The sequence below is a fragment of the Schistocerca gregaria genome, chromosome 3 (assembly GCF_023897955.1).
Source record: "Schistocerca gregaria isolate iqSchGreg1 chromosome 3, iqSchGreg1.2, whole genome shotgun sequence".
NCBI classification, from domain to species: Eukaryota; Metazoa; Arthropoda; class Insecta; order Orthoptera; family Acrididae; genus Schistocerca; species Schistocerca gregaria.
In genome coordinates, this window is record NC_064922.1 from 137,560,438 (window position 1) to 137,581,421 (window position 20,984).

The 20,984-nt window shown below is 41.6% G+C and overlaps 1 protein-coding gene across 1 annotated transcript in view; it reads right to left on the reverse strand.

Annotated features, from left to right (window-relative positions):
- Positions 1 to 20,984, reverse strand: part of LOC126355338 (coiled-coil and C2 domain-containing protein 2A) — a 536,251-nt gene that overhangs the window by 303,471 nt on the left and 211,796 nt on the right. Inside the window, exon 7 of the mRNA XM_050005633.1 lies at positions 13,681 to 13,878. Coding sequence (XP_049861590.1) covers positions 13,681 to 13,878 — 198 coding nt within the window. The remainder of the gene's footprint in view (positions 1 to 13,680; positions 13,879 to 20,984) is intronic.

The following is a 20,984-nucleotide window of genomic DNA, read 5'->3' on the forward strand; positions in this document are numbered from 1 at the left end:
ACTGCACATACGGTTCACGTCCACGCTGTCGTGGCATGCTACCAGTGTGAAAGACTGCGATGGAGCTCCGTATGCCACGGCAAACTGGCTGACACTGACGGCGGCGGTGCACAAATGCTGCGCAGCTAGCGCCATTTGACGGTCAACACCGTGGTTCCTGGTGTGTCCCCTGTGCCGTGTGTGTGATCATTGCTTGTACAGCCCTCTCGCAGTGTCCGGAGCAAGTATGGTGGGTCTGACACACTGGTGTCAATGTGTTCTTTTTTCCATTTCCAGGAGTGTAGTAAAGGAGTTTTGCTACTTAGGAAGTAAAATAACTGATGATGGTCGAAGTAGAGAGGATATAAAATGTAGACTGGCAATGGAAAGGAAAGCGTTTCTGAAGAAGAGAAATTTGTTAACATCAAATATAGATTTATGTATCAGGAAGTCGTTTCTGAAAGTATTTGTATGGAGTGTAGCCATGTATGGAAGTCAAACATGGTCAATAACTAGTCTGGACAAGAAGAGAATAGAAGCTTTCGAAATGTGGTGCTACAGAAGAATGCTGAAGATGAGGTGGATAGATCACGTAACTAATGAGGAGGTATTGAATAGGATTGGGTGAAGAGAAGTTTGTGGCACAACTTGACTAGAAGAAGGGATCAGTTGGTAGGACATGTCCTGAGGCATCAAGGGATCACAAATTTAGCACTGGAGGGCAGCGTGGAGGGTAAAAATTGTAGAGGGAGACCAAGAGATGAATACACTAAGCAGATTCACAAGGATGTAGGTTGCAGTAGATACTGGGAGATGAAGAAGCTTGCACAGGACAGAGTAGCATCAAGAGCAGCATCAAACCAGTCTCAGGACTGAAGACCACAACAAAACACACTTGACCTCTTGGCCACAAACAATCCAGAGCTGATACAGAGCATCATGACTGATACAGGGATTAGTGATCACAAGGTCATTGTAGCTAGGCTCAATACCATTTCTTCCAAATCCATCAGAAACAAACGCAAAATAATTTTATTTAAAAAAACAGATAAAGTGCCACTAGAAGCCTTCCTAAAAGACAATTTCCATTCCTTCCGAACTGATTATGCGAATGTAGACGAGATGTGGCTCAAATTCAAAGATATAGTAGCAACAGCAATTGAGATATTCATACCTCATAAATTGGTAAGAGATGGGATGGATCCCCCGTGGTACACAAAAAAGGTCCGAACGCTGTTGCAGAGGCAACGGAAAAACCATGCGAAGTTCAGAAGAACGCGAAATCCTGAAGATGGGCTAAAATTTACAGACGCGCGAAATTTGGCACGTACTTCGATGCGAGATGCCTTTAATAGGTTCCACAACGAAACATTTTCTCGAAATTTGGTAGAAAATCCGAAGAAATTCTGGTCGTATGTAAAGTACACAAGCGGCAAGACGCAGTCAATACCTTCGCTGCGCAGTGCCGATGGTACTGTTATCGACGACTGTGCCGCTAAAGCGGAGTTATTGAACGCAGTTTTCCGAAATTCCTTCACCAGGGAAGACGAATGGAATATTCCAGAATTTGAAACACGAACATCTGCTAGCATGAGTTTCTTAGAAGTAGATACCTTAGGGGTTGCGAAGCAACTCAGATCGCTTGATACGGGTAAGTCTTCAGGTCCAGATTGTATACCGATTAGGTTCCTTTCAAATTACACTGATACTATAGCTCCCTACTTAGCACTCATATACAACTGCTCGCTCACCGATAGATCTGTACCTACAGATTGGAAAATTGCGCAGGTCGCACCAGTGTTCAAGAAGGGTAGTAGGAGTAATCCATTTAACTACAGACCTATATCATTGACGTCGGTTTGCAGTAGGGTTTTGGAGCATATACTGTATTCAAACATTATGAATAACCTCGAAGGGAACGATCTATTGACACGTAATCAGCATGGCTTCAGAAAACATCGCTCTTGTGCAACGCAGCTAGCTCTATATTCGCACGAAGTAATGGCCGCTATCGACAGGGGATCTCAAGTTGATTCCGTATTTCTAGATTTCCGGAAAGCTTTTGACACTGTTCCTCACAAGTGACTTCTAATCAAGATGCGGAGCTATGGGGTATCGTCTCAGTTGTGTGATTGGATTCGTGATTTGCTGTCAGGAAGGTCGCAGTTCGTAGTAATAGACGGCAAATCATCGAGTAAAACTGAAGTGATATCAGGTGTTCCCCAGGGAAGCGTCCTGGGACCTCTACTGTTCCTGATCTATATAAATGACCTGGGTGACAATCTGAGCAGTTCTCTTAGACTGTTCGCAGATGATGCTGTAATTTACCGTCTAGTAAGGTCATCCGAAGACCAGTATCAGCTGCAAAGCGATTTAGAAAAGATTGCTGTATGGTGTGTCAGGTGGCAGTTGACGCTAAATAACGAAAAGTGTGAGATGATCCACATGAGTTCCAAAAGAAATCCGTTGGAATTCGATTACTCGATAAATAGTACAATTCTCAAGGCTGTCAATTCAACTAAGTACCTGGGTGTTAAAATTACGAACAACTTCAGTTGGAAGGACCACATAGATAATATTGTTGGGAAGGCGAGCCAAAGGTTGCGTTTCATTGGCAGGACACTTAGAAGATGCAACAAGTCCACTAAAGAGACAGCTTACACTACACTCGTTCGTCCTCTGTTAGAATATTGCTGTGCGGTGTGGGATCCTTACCAGGTGGGATTGACGGAGGACATCGAGAGGGTGCAAAGAAGGGCAGCTCGTTTTGTATTATCGCGTTATAGGGGAGAGAGTGTGGCAGATATGATACACGAGTTGGGATGGAAGTCATTACAGCATAGACGTTTTTCGTCGCGGCGAGACCTTTTTACGAAATTTCAATCACCAACTTTCTCTTCCGAATGCGAAAATATTTTGTTGAGCACAACCTACATAGGTAGGAATGATCATCAAAATAAAATAAGAGAAATCAGAGCTCGAACAGAAAGGTTTAGGTGTTTGTTTTTCCCGCTCGCTGTTCGGGAGTGGAATAGTAGAGAGATAGTATGATTGTGGTTCGATGAACCCTCTGCCAAGCACTTAAATGTGAATTGCAGAGTAGTCATGTAGATGTAGAACAACAACAACGTGCTGTTTGTAGTATCTTACCCGCATTCCTATTTTTTTATTCATTATTAAACCTACTCCTGCATTACCCTTATTTGATTTTGTATTTATAGCCCTGTATTCACCTCACCAGAAGTCTTGTTCCTCCTGCCACTGAACTTCACTAATTCCCACTATATCTAACTTTAACCTATCCATTTCCCTTTTTAAATTTTCTAATCTGCCTGCCCGATTAAGGAATCTGACATTCCACGCTCCGATCCACAGAACGCCAGTTTTCTTTCTCCTGATAATGACATCCTCTTAAGTAGTCCCTGCCGGAAATCTGAATGGGGGACTATTTTACCTCCAGAATATTTTACCCAAGAAGACGCCATCATCGTTTAACCATACAGTAAAGCTGCATGGCCTCGGGAAAAATGGCAGCTGTAGTTTCCCGTTGCTTTCAACTGTTCGCAGTACCAGCACAGCAAGGCCGTTTTTGTTAGTGTTACAAGGCCAGATCAGTCAATCATCCAGACTGTTGCCCCTGCAACTACTGAAAAGGCTGCTGCCCTTCTTAACGATCCCGGCGTTTGTCTGGCCTCTCAACAGATATCCCTCCGTTGTGCTTGCACCTATGGTACGGCTATCTGTATCGCTGAGGCACGCAAGCCTCCCCACCAATGGCAAGGTCCATGGTTCATGGGGGGGCTCATTCAGAATATACATTTGAATATTAGGCCCTCCCCACTATTGAACACTACCTTCCCCAAAGTCTACTGACTCCAAATCAACTACCTCATTCCTCATACACCTTACTAACTTTATCCTAACCCATAACTACTTCTCATTTGAAGGGAAGGTACATAAACAAACCTGTGGCACAGCCATGGGCACATGCATGGGACCCTCAATGTGCCATCTAGAGGAAACTTTCCTAGCCTCCCAAAACACCAAACCCTTAGGCTCTGGAGTGAGGGCCAAGACACCCTATCTTTGTTCCTTCACAACCCCAACACCTTATCTACCATTTGCTTCACATGGTCCTACTCAACCCAGGGTTTGTTAGGGGATGAAAATTGTTATGGAATACAAAGAATGCAAAAGGCATGATTAACAAAAACTTTGGACTCCAGCTGCATGAATCACTTTCTCGTCAGAAGCACATTTGGAAAAGACCATGCTTACATGTTGTTAGTTAGTGATATGCTTAGTAAGTGTTGCAATTTGTGAACAGCATAAAAATTCAATTAAACAAAAACATAAAAAAATCTCTGCAGGCCATACAGTGTATGCAAGCAAAGCAGTGGATGGTAAGCTAGTTTGCTTCTATGTAAGGCTTCATTTGAAGGTAGAAAGCATCTCATCTTAGCAACTAAGATTTAGTCCTTAGCAACTAAGATTTAGTTTAGATTAAATAGTTATGCAGCAAATGAAGCAGCCAAAAAGGAATACAAACATCTCAGAAATGAGCTAAGCAGAAAATACAAAATGGCTTTGCAAGTAAGATTGGGTTGAGGACATAGGTAAGAATGTAGAAGTGTATATTACTAGGGGTAAGATAGATGCTACCTACAGGAAAACTAAAGAGACCTTTGGAGAAAAGAGAACCACCTATATGAATATCAAGAGCTCAGATGGAAACCCAGTACTAAGCAAAGAGAAGGTGTACATGGAGAGTCCATACAAGGATGATGTAATTGAGGGCAATATTATAGAAATGGAAGAGCATGCAGATGAAGATGAGATGGGAGATATGACACTGTGTGAAGAATCTGACAGAGCACTGAAAGACCTAAGTCGAATCAAGGCCCAGGGAGTACATAACATTCCATTAATAAACACTACCAAAAGCCTTGGGAGTGCCACCCATGGCAAAACTCTTCTATTTGGTGAGCAAGATGTATGAGACATGCGAAATACCCTCAGACTTCAAGAAGAATATAATAATTCCAATACCAAAGAAAGCAGGAGCTGACAGGTGTGAAAATTACTGAACTATCAGTTTAATAAGTCATGGTTGCAAAATGCTAACACGAGCTCTTTACAGACAAATGAAAAACTGGTAGAAGCTAACCTTGAGGAAGATGAGTTTGGATTCCATAGAAATGCAGGAACAAGCAAGGCAATACTGAGTCTTAATGAAAGGCAAATCTATGTTTATAGCATTTGTAAACTTAGAGAAAGCTTTTGACAATGTTGACTGGAATACTCTCTTTCACATTCTGAAGGTGGCAGAGGTAAAATAGAGGGAGTGAAAGGCTATTTATCTTCATAGTCTTGGATGTTATTGAATTTAGCATATGTTAAAATTCAGGAGCAAGTAAGAAACATGTATTTTTTTGTTTTCTCTGAAAAAATTCCTGTCCTGAGATACAGGCCTCCAAAGATGACACTGTGAACACCATTTTGAAGGCGTGAATCTTGGAAAAAAAGTTTAAAATGCTTATCTCTGTAACAATTTTGTTAATAATTGCTTCATGACTGCAATGGTATCCTGTATTTGGACATATCTGTCAAAGTTCTTTTACTGTCATCTTTGGAATTTTTTTTATAATTTGCAGGATCTTTTTTTCTTTTCTTTTTTTTTTTTTCAAAAATGCCAATCGAGAAATGTTAGATTTTTTCCTGTTGATTAGTACCATGTAGTGCTATATTCTCTGGAAAGGAGAGCTTCCACTTTTAAGTTGGACAGGTTTTATTTTAAAAAATCATTTTTTTAGCTTTCAATGGTAATGGATGTCTTCACTGAAGTTGTTTCTTACTAATTTCTTTGTTACAATGTTTATTTCTATTGTCTTTGGTGCAGCCATTTCTTATCACTTTCTTTGTTGCAGTTATTTCCTATTACTTTCTTTGCTGCTGTTATTTCTTTTCACATTCATCGAAAGTTTCTTACACTTTGTTGTAGTATCTTGTCAGTTTCTTAGCCGTGACTGTTAATTGCAGGTTTCTGTATTGTATTTGTTCAGCGCTAATTTGTTCACTGAAGAGGCTTCTAAGAAATCTGAGACCATCCTGTGAGTTCTGTGTTTTTGTGAGGAATTTGCCAGTTGACACAGTTGTAGTGTGTTTGTGAAAAGGGCTGTTTGAAATGTCTTCTAAGAGTGACGTGTGCTGATTATTTGCATATCCATAAAAGAGTGATATATAAGAAGAAAAAAAACACTTCAGGTTGGGAATAAGTGTTCTCATTTGAATACTCTGTTTCAAAGTGAAAATGTTTCCAGTGATTACTATTTGTGTTCTACATGTTTTGACAGAATAACAACAAAGATAGTATCTGGACAAGGTGAAGCCTCCCATGGCGCAGATGACGCAGATTTTACATCAATAAAGGAAGAATTAAATACCCTGAATCAGTCAACTACAGCGGTAGGCGTCATTCCTGTTAAGAAACTGTGGTCAGTGTAGTCGAGTCATAAGCTCTATGCATCAAGACAGTGCAGAGAAATTACTAAAGCTATGGATTAATACACTACAGCAAAACTGACCATTGTCTTCAAAGTAGAAATTCCATCTTCAGAAGAAAATGAACCAAAGCACTCTTGCACCTCTTGCCAGGAATTTTTCACAAATGTCAATTCAGGTGTTGAATATTGTGCATCATACAGTGAAAAGGTGCAAATTTTAACTATTATTTTTCAAAGAAAACCACTTTTAACTATGTTCCATCAGCATCAAAGTACATGGTAGACAACTCAAAAAATTTGAGGTTTGTGAAAGGAGTCTTTGGAAGACCAGATCCCTATTATGGTCATCCTGTAAAAGCAGCTCAGTTGAAATAGTACAGTCATTTTATCAGGAAGATAAATGTGACTGTTCTCACCAGAGTTCTAACAAAAAAGATACTATAACTGTAATAGTTGAACATCAGAATGTTGTGAAAGTGAAGAGGTACATGACTCACAGTATTAAAGAAACTTTTGCAATTTATAAGAGCAACTACACAACTTCACATACTGGAAGATCAAAATTTTATGCACTGTGGCCTAAGTGGGTAGTTCCACACTCACCTAGAGATGTCTGTTTATGTGTATACTGCATGAATTTTGTACTTTGTGTGGTAACTTTTAGGAACTTACTGGAGCACATGACATATGACACTTTGGTTGGGCATATGAAGGCATTAGTAGTCTGTGACGTAAAGTGAGAGACTTGTTTTTTTCAAGAATGTGGTGACTGCCCTGGAAAGGGAGGACTGTCTTTACAGACACTTGGCCTGGAAGATGTAGCAGATAACTGCAGAAATGATATATGTGACATGGGAGGAAAATAAACTAATTAAGGAAACTGTTGCCTTTGACGGTATCATTGATGAACTTGGTCACTGAAAGCAGTAACACACCAGCATCTGAAGAAATTGCAACAACAACACATTGCAGAAGTGAAAGGGTGTTTGCAGGCTGAAGAATTATGTTTAGTGCTTCACTGTGATTTTGCTGAGAACTGATCTGTAATTCTCCCACAAGAAATACAAGGGTATCATTCAAGTAATGACTAGGTTTCAATGTTTACAGGAGTGACATATTTTTAAAACAAGTGTTGCAGTTATAAGTGATGACACAGGATATGACTCAGCACATGCTTTGCTAGCAATTGTGCAAAATTCATGGGCAAACATTGACAGAGAAGATCATCATTATTTCTGATGGTGCTCCTTGTCATTTTAAAAATCATTACCAGCTGTTTGAATTGAGTAAGTCGCTTGTGCCAACTGACTGGGTGTACGTACAATGGTACTGGTCATGGGAAGGAGCCCTGCAATGGTGTAGGAGGCCTGCTGAACCACCATGCTACAAAACATAATCTTTCCAGGCCAAATACAGCTGCAATTCAGAATGATAAGGATTTTAGGAGAGTCATAAAATCTTACACATCTACATCCCCGATTCTTTTGTCCAAAGAGGAAATCAAAGAATTCTGTGAGCAGAAAAAAAGAAGAATGGTCCAAACAAACTGCTCCTGTGAAAGGAATTCAGAAGGCATATTTTTGGACTCAGAGTGATGGGTGAACTAATACTGCACACGCTTTAAAGAGCAAGCAGAAGAAATTCCATTTGTTCAGCCCACACCTCAGAAACAGCAGGATAATATTCAGATTCACAACCTGAGAAGGGGGATGTTTGTGGCATGTGTGTATGACTGTGACTGGTGGATTGCAGAGATTATAAACACCAGTTATGAGTTAAACAAAACTGTAGTGAACTTTATGCTACCACATGGACCAGCTGCGGGATATAGGCTAGGTTCACTTCCTGTTCACAATGTTTGAATTGTAAGTGCTCCAGTTCCTATTGGTTCAACAGGAAGACATCATTCTATATCAAAGGAAGATACTAAAGAAGTGGAACACATTTTTAATTCATTGACTGGCTAATTTCAGTACAAAAGAGTGTGCACAGAAGTTGTATAAATTGAAAGCTCTCAGTCTTTGCACCTTTCACATGCATTTTGGAACCATTTAAAATGCTTGAAAAATGAGTCTCTTACTCATCTTTAAAAACTAAAATGATGTTAAATAAGGCTAGGTTTTGATTTTTATGGGCCTATTATGCGATAATGTAGTTATAAAACAGGTTTTATGTATGGCAAAAATTTCAATTGTTTATAAAATCTGTTCAATCTAAAAGTGGAAGCTCTCCTTTTCAGGGAATTTAGAACTATATGGTACTAATCAACAGAAAAAAATCAAAATTTAATGGATTGGCATTTTTGAAAAAAAAACCATACATTACAAAGAAAGTTCAGAATGCTATAGTAAAAGAACTTAAACAGATAAGTACAAAAGGAGGATTTCTTTGTAATCATAAAACAATTATCTTTCAAATAAAAAACCAACAAAATATCTAGAACTGTTCCAAAGATATAGCATTTTAAACTTTTTTCCAAAATTTGCATCTTCAAAATGGTATGCACAGTGTCATCTTTGGAGGGCTGGATCTCGGAGCAGAAATTTTTTTGGAGAAAATAAAAAAAATACATGTTCCTTACTTAGTCCTTCATTTTAATATATGCCAAATTCAATAACATCTGAGACTGTGAAGGTAAATTTTTTTCCTAGCCTGCCTGAATTGACATGGATTAAGCCTTTAGTAGTAATGGGGTAGACAACAGTATTTTGCTATCAAAAAAAGAAGTGCTAAACATACAGTATGAAACAATTTTTCTCCCTTGCCTGTTTGACATTTGTTTCAGGAGGGAATGAGAGAGTCAAACAGGTAGTTGACTAGTCTTGCTGGACAGAAGTGAACCAGTTTAGTTAATACTTGTTTCCCTGATTGATTGTGCAATATTATGCATATATATTCACTGCCTGGCAAAAAAAGTAAAGCACCTGGAAGATATGGTTGGTTGTCAATGTAATTATGTACACACCATCGGTATGTTTGCAAACGATTAAACCTACAATTCTATGTCATGGGCACAATGGCTACAAGAGTGCATTAGATCTTTTCCCATTTAGTGTTGTTACCAGGCCTAGTATCGTATACACCAAGGTGACAAAAGTCATGGGATATCTCCTAATACAATAGTGGACCTCTTTTTGGCTGGCTTAGTGCAAGAACTCAATGTGGCATGGACTCAACAAGTCATTGAAAGCCCCTGTGTAAATACTGAGCCATGCTGCCTCTATAGCCATCCATAATTGCGAAAGTGTTGTCAATGAAGGATTTTGTGCATGATCTGACATCTTGATTATGTCACATAAATGTTCAATGGGATTCATGGTGGGCAATCTGGGTAGCAAAATCATTCACTCAAGTGATCCAGAATGTTCTGTGGCCCAGTGACATGGAGTATTATCATCAACAAAAATTCCGTCATTGTTTTGGAATGTTAAGTCCAGGAACGCCTGCAAATGGTCTCCAAATATCCAAGCACAACCATTTCCACTGAATGATCAGTTCAGTTGGACCAGAGGACCCAGTCCATTCCATGTAAACACAGCCCATACCATTACGGTTCCACCACCAGCTTGCACAGTGCCTTGTTGACAGCTTGGGTCCTTGGCTTTATGGGGTCTTCACCATAATCGAATCCTAACATCAGTTCTTATCAACTGAAATAGGGAGTCATCTGATCAGACCACGCTTTTCCAGTTGTCTTGGGTCCAACCAATATGGTCACAAGCTTGGGAGAGGCACTGCAGGTGATGTCATGCTGTTAGCAGAGTCTATCACAATCAGTCATCTGCTGCTGTAGCACATTTAATGCCAAATTTCACAACACTGCCATAACAGATAAGTTTGTCGTACATCTCACATTGATTTCTGTGATTATCCCGTGCAATGATAGTTGTCTGTTGGCACTGACAACTCTAGCTAACAGCTACTGCTACTGCAGTGATAGTTGTCTGTTGGCACTGACAACTCTAGCTAACAGCTACTGCTGCTCTCAGTCATTAAGCGAAGTCTACTGGCCACTGCATATACCACGATGACAGGTACTGCCTGACATTTGATATTCTCGGCACATTTTTGACACTGTGGAACTAAGAATATTGAATTCCATAATGACATCCAAAATGGAATGTCCCATGCATCTAGCTCCAACTACAATTACATGTTGAAAGTCTGTTAATTTTGTTGTGTGGCCACAATCACATCGAAAACCTTTTCACATGAATCACCTGACAAATGAGTACAAATGACAGCTCCGTCAATGTGCTGCCTTTTTGTACCTTGTGTACGCAATACTACCACCATCTGTATATGGGCATGTTGCAATCCCATGACTTTTGTCACCTCAGCATGTAATGGGCCCTGGACAGTGTCCGATAGTGCATGATCAATTTGAAGATCATGGAAATGCCGTATATTCACGTGAGAAAGCTTTATCAACATCTAACAGAGTTTAAAGGGGACTCATTGTGGATCTCCATTTTATCGGCTGGTCAAATCATGCAATATCCAAATTTGTGGGGCATTCAATTGTGACAGTGGGCCGATGTTGGAGTGCATGGGAACGTGAGGTAGGCATACTTGTCACCAAGGTACCAATTGATCACATCTGACCAACATGAAAGATGATTGCCGTAATGCACACTAAGCACCTTTTAATCACTTCATATCTACACCTGCCATCCAAGATCAAGTAATGGACTCCCTGAAACATTGTGTGATCACCCACACAACTGGTTGGAGATTAGCTATAGCCACACTAGTAGCATCACGTGGATAGACTGCCATTAACATCACAACACAAACAGCTGTATTTGGAATGGTGCTGTGGCCAGGAACCATGGACTGCTGATGACTGGCACTACACTGTGTTCGGTGACAAATCAAAGTCCCGCATTATTCCACCTGCCCAACATCATCAAATATGGTGGCATTACTCCTGGCATTATGGTGTGAAGAGCCATCAGGTGTAACTTCAGGTCACAGCTAACAGTGATTGAAGGAAATCTGTCAGCAGCTCACAGAAATTCTATGTCCTATTTTGTTACGTTTCATACAACAGTATTATAGTGCCATTTTAAGAAGGCAATGCTCGTCCCACAAATGGCTTGTGTCTCTGTGAACTGTCTGTGTGATGTTGAGATACTCGCATTACTTTAGCGCCATCAAGGGGGCGGGGGTGGGGAGGTTGAGGGGACACCTGACCGTCTCCACCCCCCACCTCCTCTCTGGAATATGGAGTACAGAGGTTATAGTCATATAATGACAGGATAACCATCAATTCTCTATAGTATAGTAAGTTTTTATGTGTTACCTAGAAAAATTATTTCTTCCTTGAAACTGATTAACTCATTTACACTAAAAACTATAATTTTAGAGTCTATCCCCTGTCCTCCACCAGAAAAACTTATGCATACACTCATTCCTGTGGCCAGTACAGTCCCCTGTTATGTCCGCAATAGAATATATACAGGACTAGCTCAGGCGTCAGATGTGAACTCAGTCCCAGTGCCTGTATACAGGGGACCAAGGGCCAATTACAATAGATGCGGGTCAGTTGGCCTTGGGAGATGATACAATGGCTTTACACCACTCTTCCCAACTGAATCAGTGCACTCATACAGTTCGTCCTGAGAAGTGGGCTCATACTGCCCTCTTCTTTATAAATTTGACTCGATATTTTAATCGCTGATATAAAATCACATACCCTCTCAATCTGTGAAGTTTCATTTTGTTCCCCCACCCCCATTTCGATGCTTCAAGATTTTTTTTCTTATTTTTCCTTCTTATCTTTATGCGTTGTATTTACAGTATCTTTGGAATATGAGAACTAATTTGTCTGACTGGCCATCCCTGAACACATTTTCATGTTTCAGACAGCTTGTTTATCGATACAATTCTGGTACCAGTCGTTTGAAAGACGTTTAATTTGAAAATATGGATCCAAAGGGCATATCGCAAAGGAATGTACGTTCGCCTCATTATATCAGGAATCAATAACTTGGACGTTTAATTGTTAAGATAATTAATTTTTGCTGAAATTTCGAGAACGTGAAATGTGTAGTCAATTTCTTCTTCATACACATATTTCATCTTCATAGACATCTTTATTTTCGCTAATGGTCTGGGTTGGTGGCTCTTCCATGGATATAGATAAATATTAGGTTGAATATGTTCATTTCTTTCTCGTTAATTCATCAAAATCTCCGTATTCTCTTGGTTTCAGACAAAATTATTTTCAAAAGTGTGAATGCAGACTTTCCTGGCGCAGCCCTGTATTACTGTCAAAAAAATTTTCTGATGGAGCCTGTCAACAGCGTTGAGATGGTGAAAATTGACACGGTGGAACATATCACATTAAAAACTATAAGTCCATAAAGAATTGCTAAGTTTGATTACAGGCGGTCTGATTAATGTCCAACATATTCTGTGAAAATAGCTCCAAAATTAAACTAATATTTTGAAAATATGCACAACAGCACAGAATCTTATGGAAACTTTCGGAAATCGCTGCAAAATTGTCCTTCCAATCTGTTACTATGGACTACAAGAACGCGGACCCGGGATGCGTCATGGCGAGATACGGCAGCATCATGCGGGTTAAATACTTTTAATTACTCAAGTGAATATGTCGAAAACACTAGCAATGGCATAGTCGTCTGTAAACACCGAGCATAAAAACTGCTTGAATCGCACGGATTCACCTGTGATGTCTTTAGCTAGAAATTTCTTTCCGCCAAATCCAAAGTTGGCTGCTAGCAAAAAAGTTGTTCTCCCAATAACATACTATACAGTTGAGACATCATAATCAACCGACAATATCAATGTCACCGAGAAGAATGTAACGGCAGATTATTCTGTTATTCTTTCTTTTCCCATTTCTCTCCAGTGCATAAAAACGATACCAGTGCAAAGATGACGTACAGGTACAGTATCTTACTGAGAGGGAAGAGCACGAAATAAATTGAAGCACAAAGCACTGCCACAGCAGACAATAATGGCCATCTCACGGAGTACTGTCAGACGGGGTAATATGCAACCAAAAACAAGATTGCTCGCTGAAACCTATCGACTTCTACTGATTCGGGACTTACAGTTAACACACTGAAGAAAGACGACAAATCCATGGCGAGAGGATAAAGAAGTTATGTTTAGAAGGCAAATGAAATATTAGAAACACAGGAAAAATTACATTAATGACTGTTACCTGGCTTGGAGCTCGGATAGAAATACAAAGCTGCCTCTTTTTGGAGAAGCTGTGTCGTCTTCAGGGGCCGCCGAGCAGCAGTTTGTAAGACAACTTCCCAGTCCTCATCCTCGTTCAGACCAAGGTAATCGGCAGCCAATAATTTGGTGTCGTCCTCTGTTTCTTCAGGTACCAAGTCACGTCTGTCTTCTTCTTTATCTGTAAATTTTATTAATCAAAGGCACCAATCCCTAATTTCCATGTGGTAAAACTTGCAATGATAAATCATTTTTTACAAAAACTGTTCTGAAATTCAATTTTTAAAACATAATTTCTTATAATCACAACAACAACATCACCAGATAATATAAACAACAGGGACTACCGCCAGACACTGTAACAGTGACATTTTGCGACTATGCCGTCATGTTTTCAATTGCTACGGGAAGCCTAACAGACATCATTGTGGTCCAAAACCACTCGGAAGTGACGTCAAAATGAATTCTATCAGCCACACTATTCGCACAGTTGCAGCTGCACGGTGAACTTTTCTTGACATGGCGATTTAATACACGTATACTGTGTTAAATCTCTGGTGCCGACTTGTTCCAGTGAGCAAAAAGAAAGAAAGAAAAAACCCCTGGCAGGCGCTGCCCTACCCATGTTTTATCAACATCTACAAACCGTTTATACATTTCTGGTGCGACTCGACTGCATAAAACGCTTCCACGCGAAACCAGAACAACGATTGCCCTTGCCTCGCATAAAGCACTGTTTTGAAATCACTTGGCTGTTGGACTCCTTGCTTCTAAAGTGACAGTGGAAGACTTCAGGCTGGTAATTCTGTATGTCTGTGCACATCTACCAGTAATAATAATAATAATAATAATAATAATAACAGTGTGTAGGCCTCACAGCAATTTAACAGCCGTACCATAGCTACTGTTGTGTTGTGCTGTCAATTGGTTCGTTTATCTGTTGCAAACTGAGCAATGAAGCAATTTCTGAACCACTGCGGGAACTACCGCATCTACACTCGGAGATGGCATTTTGATGAGTTATTTAAGCATATATGATATATATGTCTTAGTTTTACTCTCAACAATGGGTGGTAAAAAGTGTGTGTGTGTGTGTGTGTGTGTGTGTGTGTGTGTGTGTGTGTGTGTGTGTATTATATGAGAAAGATGTAATCATACATTCGTTTCACACGCTACATCATCCACCACATTGTGTCACGTGTTAAAGTTAGTGTTTGAAACGTGTGTACTCGACATTACAGCCTTATGAAAAGTGATAATAGTTATGATCATTTAAAAATAATTATATCTTACCCACATGTTGGGAACCACAGATCTAGAGTTATGGTCTGGGATGGGATTTCGTGTGACAGCTAGAGCAATCTCGTGGTTACCCCACGCGCCCTGGCTGAAAATTTGTACGTCAATCCGGTGATTCGACCTGTTGTGCTGCCACCGTCCATGAACAGCGTTCAAGGAGGTGTTTTCCAACACGATAACTCTCGCCCACATACCGCTGATGTAACCCAACAGGCTCTACACAGTGTCGACATGTTGCCTTAGCCTGCGCGATAACCAGATCTGCCCCCAGTCGATGACGTATGTGACATCTTTGGACGACAACTCCAGCGTCATCCGCAAACGGCAAAATGGTTCAAATGGCTCTGAGCACTATGGGACTTAACAGCTGTGGTCATCAGTCCCCTAGAACTTAGAACTACTTAAACCTAACTAACCTAAGGACATCACACACATCCATGCCCGAGGCAGGATTCGAACCTGCGACCGTAGAAGTCGCACGGTTCCGGACTGCGCGCCTAGAACCGCGAGACCACCGCGGCCGGCCCGCAAACGGCATTAACCGTCCATACATTGACAGACCAATTGCAACAGGCATGATACTCCATCCCACAAACTGACATTTGGCACCTGAACAACACAATGAATGCGCGTTTGCATGCTTGCATTCATCATTATGACAGTTACATCAGTCATTAATGTACCAGCATTTCAGACTTGCAATAGCTTATCTTGCACTTACATTAACCCTCGATCTTGCATTGTTAATCACTTAAATATGTTACCTAGACAAATGTATTCCCGAAATTTCATTATTCTACATTTAAAAAAATTATCAGTGTATTAAAAATAGCTCGCCCATCCCCCTACAAACTATCGTAAAGAGGCCCCTGGTGCGACTGATTACGTCATACCACCATCGATAGTCGCAGCCCTCACAATCTAATAATCGCTCATTATTTGTGACGTTTCGTAATACATCTTGTCTATTTAAGTATCTACACGCCTAGGCTTAGCTACAAAATATCCCAGTTTTAGAACGATAAGAGTGGTTTTCTGCAATATTTCAGAATGATTGGTTTGTACTGCAATTTCGCACTTGTAAGAAAGAAACACGGCAGAAGCGTTCAACCTCAATCAAATATTAGGAATCTTAGCAACCTTTGCTAGCGTTGGAAGGGGCCAGCAGTGTTTAAAGGCTACCAGCCATGGTGCAGTAAAGGAGTCATTTCTGTGTGACGAACTGTTGCGATTTCATTAAGTCTGAGTGCGGCCGTTTTGGCATGCGGTGATTCGTCTCCTTCCTTGTCATTTTTGGTATTACTTTCATTTTTCTTAAAATACCATTAACAGTCTGCTAACTGAACACTTCCTAACAAAAATCAGAGAATAGTCACAGAGAGAGAGGTTGGTAATGTTTTCGCCACAAAATAGCGAATTGACGAAAGAAGAGAGAAACCGCGCCACCTACATTGTCTTTACAGACTATGGCAAAGCCTTTGAAAGAGTACTTAGGAACCTACTATGGGCCAGAAGCGGAATCCGCAAGGACGCTATAGAAGTACTGAAAAACCTCCATGACATGACGTAAAGACACTGACGACATTATGACCACTGCCTATCCCAAGATTGAATGGCAGCTGGTGCTGACCCGATAAGTAAGGTATATTGGATGAATCATCTAAAACTCGCGGAAATTGAAAGTGCAACTGATGTGCAGTTTTCACGGAATGGTAGTCAGGATTCATATTTTCAGCCAGTCAATAAATTGTAATAATCCTTAGAAAGCGCGTGCAAACATACACTTTTTGAATGGAAGAACGCCTATTGACACTAAAGAAACTAAAAATAGTGTAATTACAATGTCAGCGGTATTTGTTTCACGATTCTAGTGCGGGTCGTTTACGAGGTATCTTAGTTTTAGAAGCTCCCACACCAACACTTTCACCTGTGGTAGCAGACACTAAAGAACAACGGAAGTGCACACCTTAGTTATGTGGATTGTGTGCAGTAACAAGACTACTGACTATCAAAGGTGTGGCCAAAATGACCACCAACAGTGCCAATACACGCTTCAAGAATGGTATGGAACGACTGACGCACACATGTTAGCGTTTCAGCGGAGATGTCCGAGCAGGCTGCAGTAATACATCATTGATAATCATCGTGTATAGCTGGTATGTCCTTGTAAACAGCGTCTTTCAGCGTTCAGCGTTCCCCATAGAAAAAGGTCGACAGGTGTCAAATTCGGGGAACAGGTTGGCCAAGTAACAGGTCGTCTGCGTCCAACCCAACAAAAATGTTCAAATGTGTGTGAAATCTTATGGGACTTAACTGCTAAGGTCGTCAGTCCCTAAGCTTACACACTACTGAACCTAAATTATCCTAAAGACAAATACGCACATCCATGCCCAAGGGAGGACTCCAACCTCCGCCAGGACCAGCAGCACAGTCCATGACTGCAGCGCCTTAGACCGCTCGGCTAATCCAGCGCGGCTCCAACCCAACGATTTGGAAACAATTCGTTGAAGACAGGTCGTACAACTTCGCGTCCTATGGGCTGGATAACCATCATGTTGGTATCACAGGTCCCTGCTAGCCTTCACAGGAACGTCTTCTACCATCCGTAGAAGATGGTTTGTTAGGAAGCTGCGGTACTTGAGGGCGTTCAGCGTTCCATCTATGAAAAAAGGGACCTATGGGATGATGGCTCACATGATGGCTCACTATCCCACACCACACCTTTACACTCCGTGGACGCTGACGTTCCACCTGACGAAGCCAGTGGGGATTGTCAACAGACCAATAGTGCGTATTTCGGCGGGGTTACCATGATACATCCGGAGTATTCTCTCTAAATGCCCATGTACAGATGTTTATACGATTCTCATTATCGTTTCCATGCAGTTTTCGATGGAGAGAGATGTGATAGGGATGGAACCTATGTCGCTGGATAATGTGTACGACACTTGCCTGACTCGCGCCACTTCCTAGTACGACTGCGCTGGAGCTAATGTGCGGATGAATTGCAACAGCAGCTAGAACATTAATTTACCCTCTCTTCTGTCGTAACTTGTTTCCTTCTGTTATGTTGTTTAACTGTTACATCACGACTTCAAGTAACTGGTTGAATAGGTTGATAAAAAACTGCGGAGATGAAATGAAATGATCGTATGGCATTTCAGCCGGGAGGCCACATGCGGGGAAGTTCGGCCGCGCTATTGCAAGTCCTTTTCAGTTGACGCCACTTCGGCGATTTGCGAGTCAATGAGGATGAAATGATGATGAAAGACACACAACATCCAGTCATCACGAGGCAGAGAATATCCCCGACTCCGCCGGAAATCGAACCCGGGACCCCATGCGCGGGAAGCGAGAACGCTACCGCAAGACAACGAGCTGCGGACACTGCGCAGATGTTCCACGTCTATTGGGGTATCCTGCCGCATACTGTGTACAAGAATGAACTGCATTCTTCCCACAATCTCAATGCACCATTGAGCATATCGGCTTTTTCTGCATTGGTAAATCTCCTCGCCCACTCACGTCCGCCCCAGGTAGCTGAGTGGTCAGCGCGACAGAATGTCAATCATCAGGGCCCGGGTTCGATTCCCGGCTGGGTCGGAGGTTTTGGCCACTCAGGGACTGGGTGTTGGGTTGTCCTAATCATCATCATTTCATCCCCATCGACGAGCAAGTCGCTGAAATGGCGTCAAATCGAAAGACTTGCACCCGGCGAATGGTCTACCCGACGGGAGGCCCTAGTCACACATTTTTATCGCCCACTCACGACCTACTGCTTAGTGGCCCACTAACAAACCACAACGCACTCAAGGAGCACACACGCACTCTGTAAGCAAACATAACAACATCGTACCTAGCAACTACGCAGGTTTGAATGGCACAGACAAGAGTCGGTGTGTAAACTTTTCAAAGTACGATACCTCGTATACAACTCGGACTAGAATTCTGCAACAAATACCACTGACATTCTAATTTACCCTACTTTTAGTATGTTAATGTCAATAGGCATTGTTCCTTTAAAAAAGTGAATGTTGGTACCAAAAATACGCTTTTTAAGTATTATTACAATCCGTTTAACAATAAGAGCGCCTGGCTACCACTTCATTCTGCGAAAAACTGTAGGTCAATAAAACTTTCCACTTCCGGAATATTTGCGGTGCAAGTTTCAGGTGATTCATCCTATATAATCGGAGCAGAAAAGAATGGGGAATCATTCAGTTAGCAGTTAGCTGTGCTTCATGAATTCATTCGAGTGCGAAATGCCGAGCGCGACTCGGCCTTGGACGAGGACGCTCGTGTATTGGCCGGTCGGCAACGTTCGGATGGATACCTGCGCGTCGGAAACTGCAGCCAGTCGCCCCACTGCAACGATTTAGATTCCGCCGAGCAGGGGCTTGCTTCTCTGCTGGTTCTTACCAACCGAGTCGGCATCAGTGAAGCCAGCAATGCCAACGACGCGAGTGCATCACTGAGCGGGCGAGATGCGTCACCATCGCAACAATCTGCTTCCAGCAATCAGGCGCCCAACAATGCGCGAGACTTCCAATAGGCAAAACGCATCATTACAGTACGTCCCCTGCATGCATGAATTATGCATGTGTAGCTGTTCGACAGCTACACATGCATAATTCTTCCGACGCGGTGGCTGAAGAGGATGTATCAGTATTCGGGAAGTTACAGCAGAACAGTAAGAAGCAGTCATCACCACTGAAACTTAAAAACTACCACCGCTAGTGATGCACTACCCTGATTAACTGTACCACAAACTGAGGGAGGTCGTGTTTACGGTAAAAAAAAATTTAAAAAAGGATGAGATGGCTCTGAGCACTATGGGACTTAACTGCTGAGGTCATCAGTCCCCTAGAACTTAGAACTACTTAAACCTAACTAACCTAAGGACATCACACACATCCATGCCTGAAGCAGGATTCGAACCTGCGACCGTAGCGGTAGCGTGGTTCCAGACTGTAGCGCCTAAAACCGCTCCGTCACATGGGTAGGCTCACGGTCACATCTTCAGATTCAAGATTAGCTAGCGAACGACTGAGAATCAATGTAAGATTGGGGAACCTTCCATTTCACACCTTTGCAACAGTCTCTCCAGAGCCCTTGAAACTCGTTCTGTGGGACCTGCCTTCCAACATGGATCTGATCATAATCCAGAACATCCTGGTTGAGGCTTGTTTTAGGACCCACACGGTGACTCACCTTAAATCTCTGAATACTGACTTTGGGAACCACTATTTCTGATGGTGGCCCTGTACACAGAGTTCAATACGGAAATGTACACCGTCAACTACCTTGCTGCCTGCAAAGATATGATAGAAGATCTTCCCGGCCAACGTGGCATGCCGCAGTGCTTTAGATGTCAGTGGATTTACCACATGGCGTGACCCTGCAGTTTTCCACCTCGCTGCATCGAGTGCTCCGGCTCTCACCCGAGTACGGACTGTAAAAGAAGTCAACCAGCCGAAATGTGTCAACAGCGAAGGCCCTGCGCTCCGGATTATTTATTCATCTGTACCAACAGAGGGTGCAACCGGCTTCGTTTTGTACAATTGATACTTTCTGCTAAGTGAGGAATTAGCACAGTATATTATAGCGTAACAGATCCGCGACTGAAAATATGTATAATATGTTGACTTACTGGTTTACCAACTGAGACATTAATTTGTTGAATTGCCCTTTCACACTTAATAGCTCACTGCAGTCATATTTGCTGTTTCCTGAAGAAATCTCTCCACAGCGAGCAAAACAAAAATCGATTTTTGCGGCGAGCCAAATACAGTAAAAGCTATGGCTGTGAAATTTAATTACGTCAGCGGAATTGGAGACATCACTTAAAATGTGAATAGTATTTGTGGTTGTGAACATTGCATCTTGTAAACAAAATATTTACCAATTTGCGGAAAAAATTTGTGATCACAGTTCTGAATAGCTCCCCAAAAGTTCTAAAGAAAATCCTAGTGACATTGTTTGTGTACA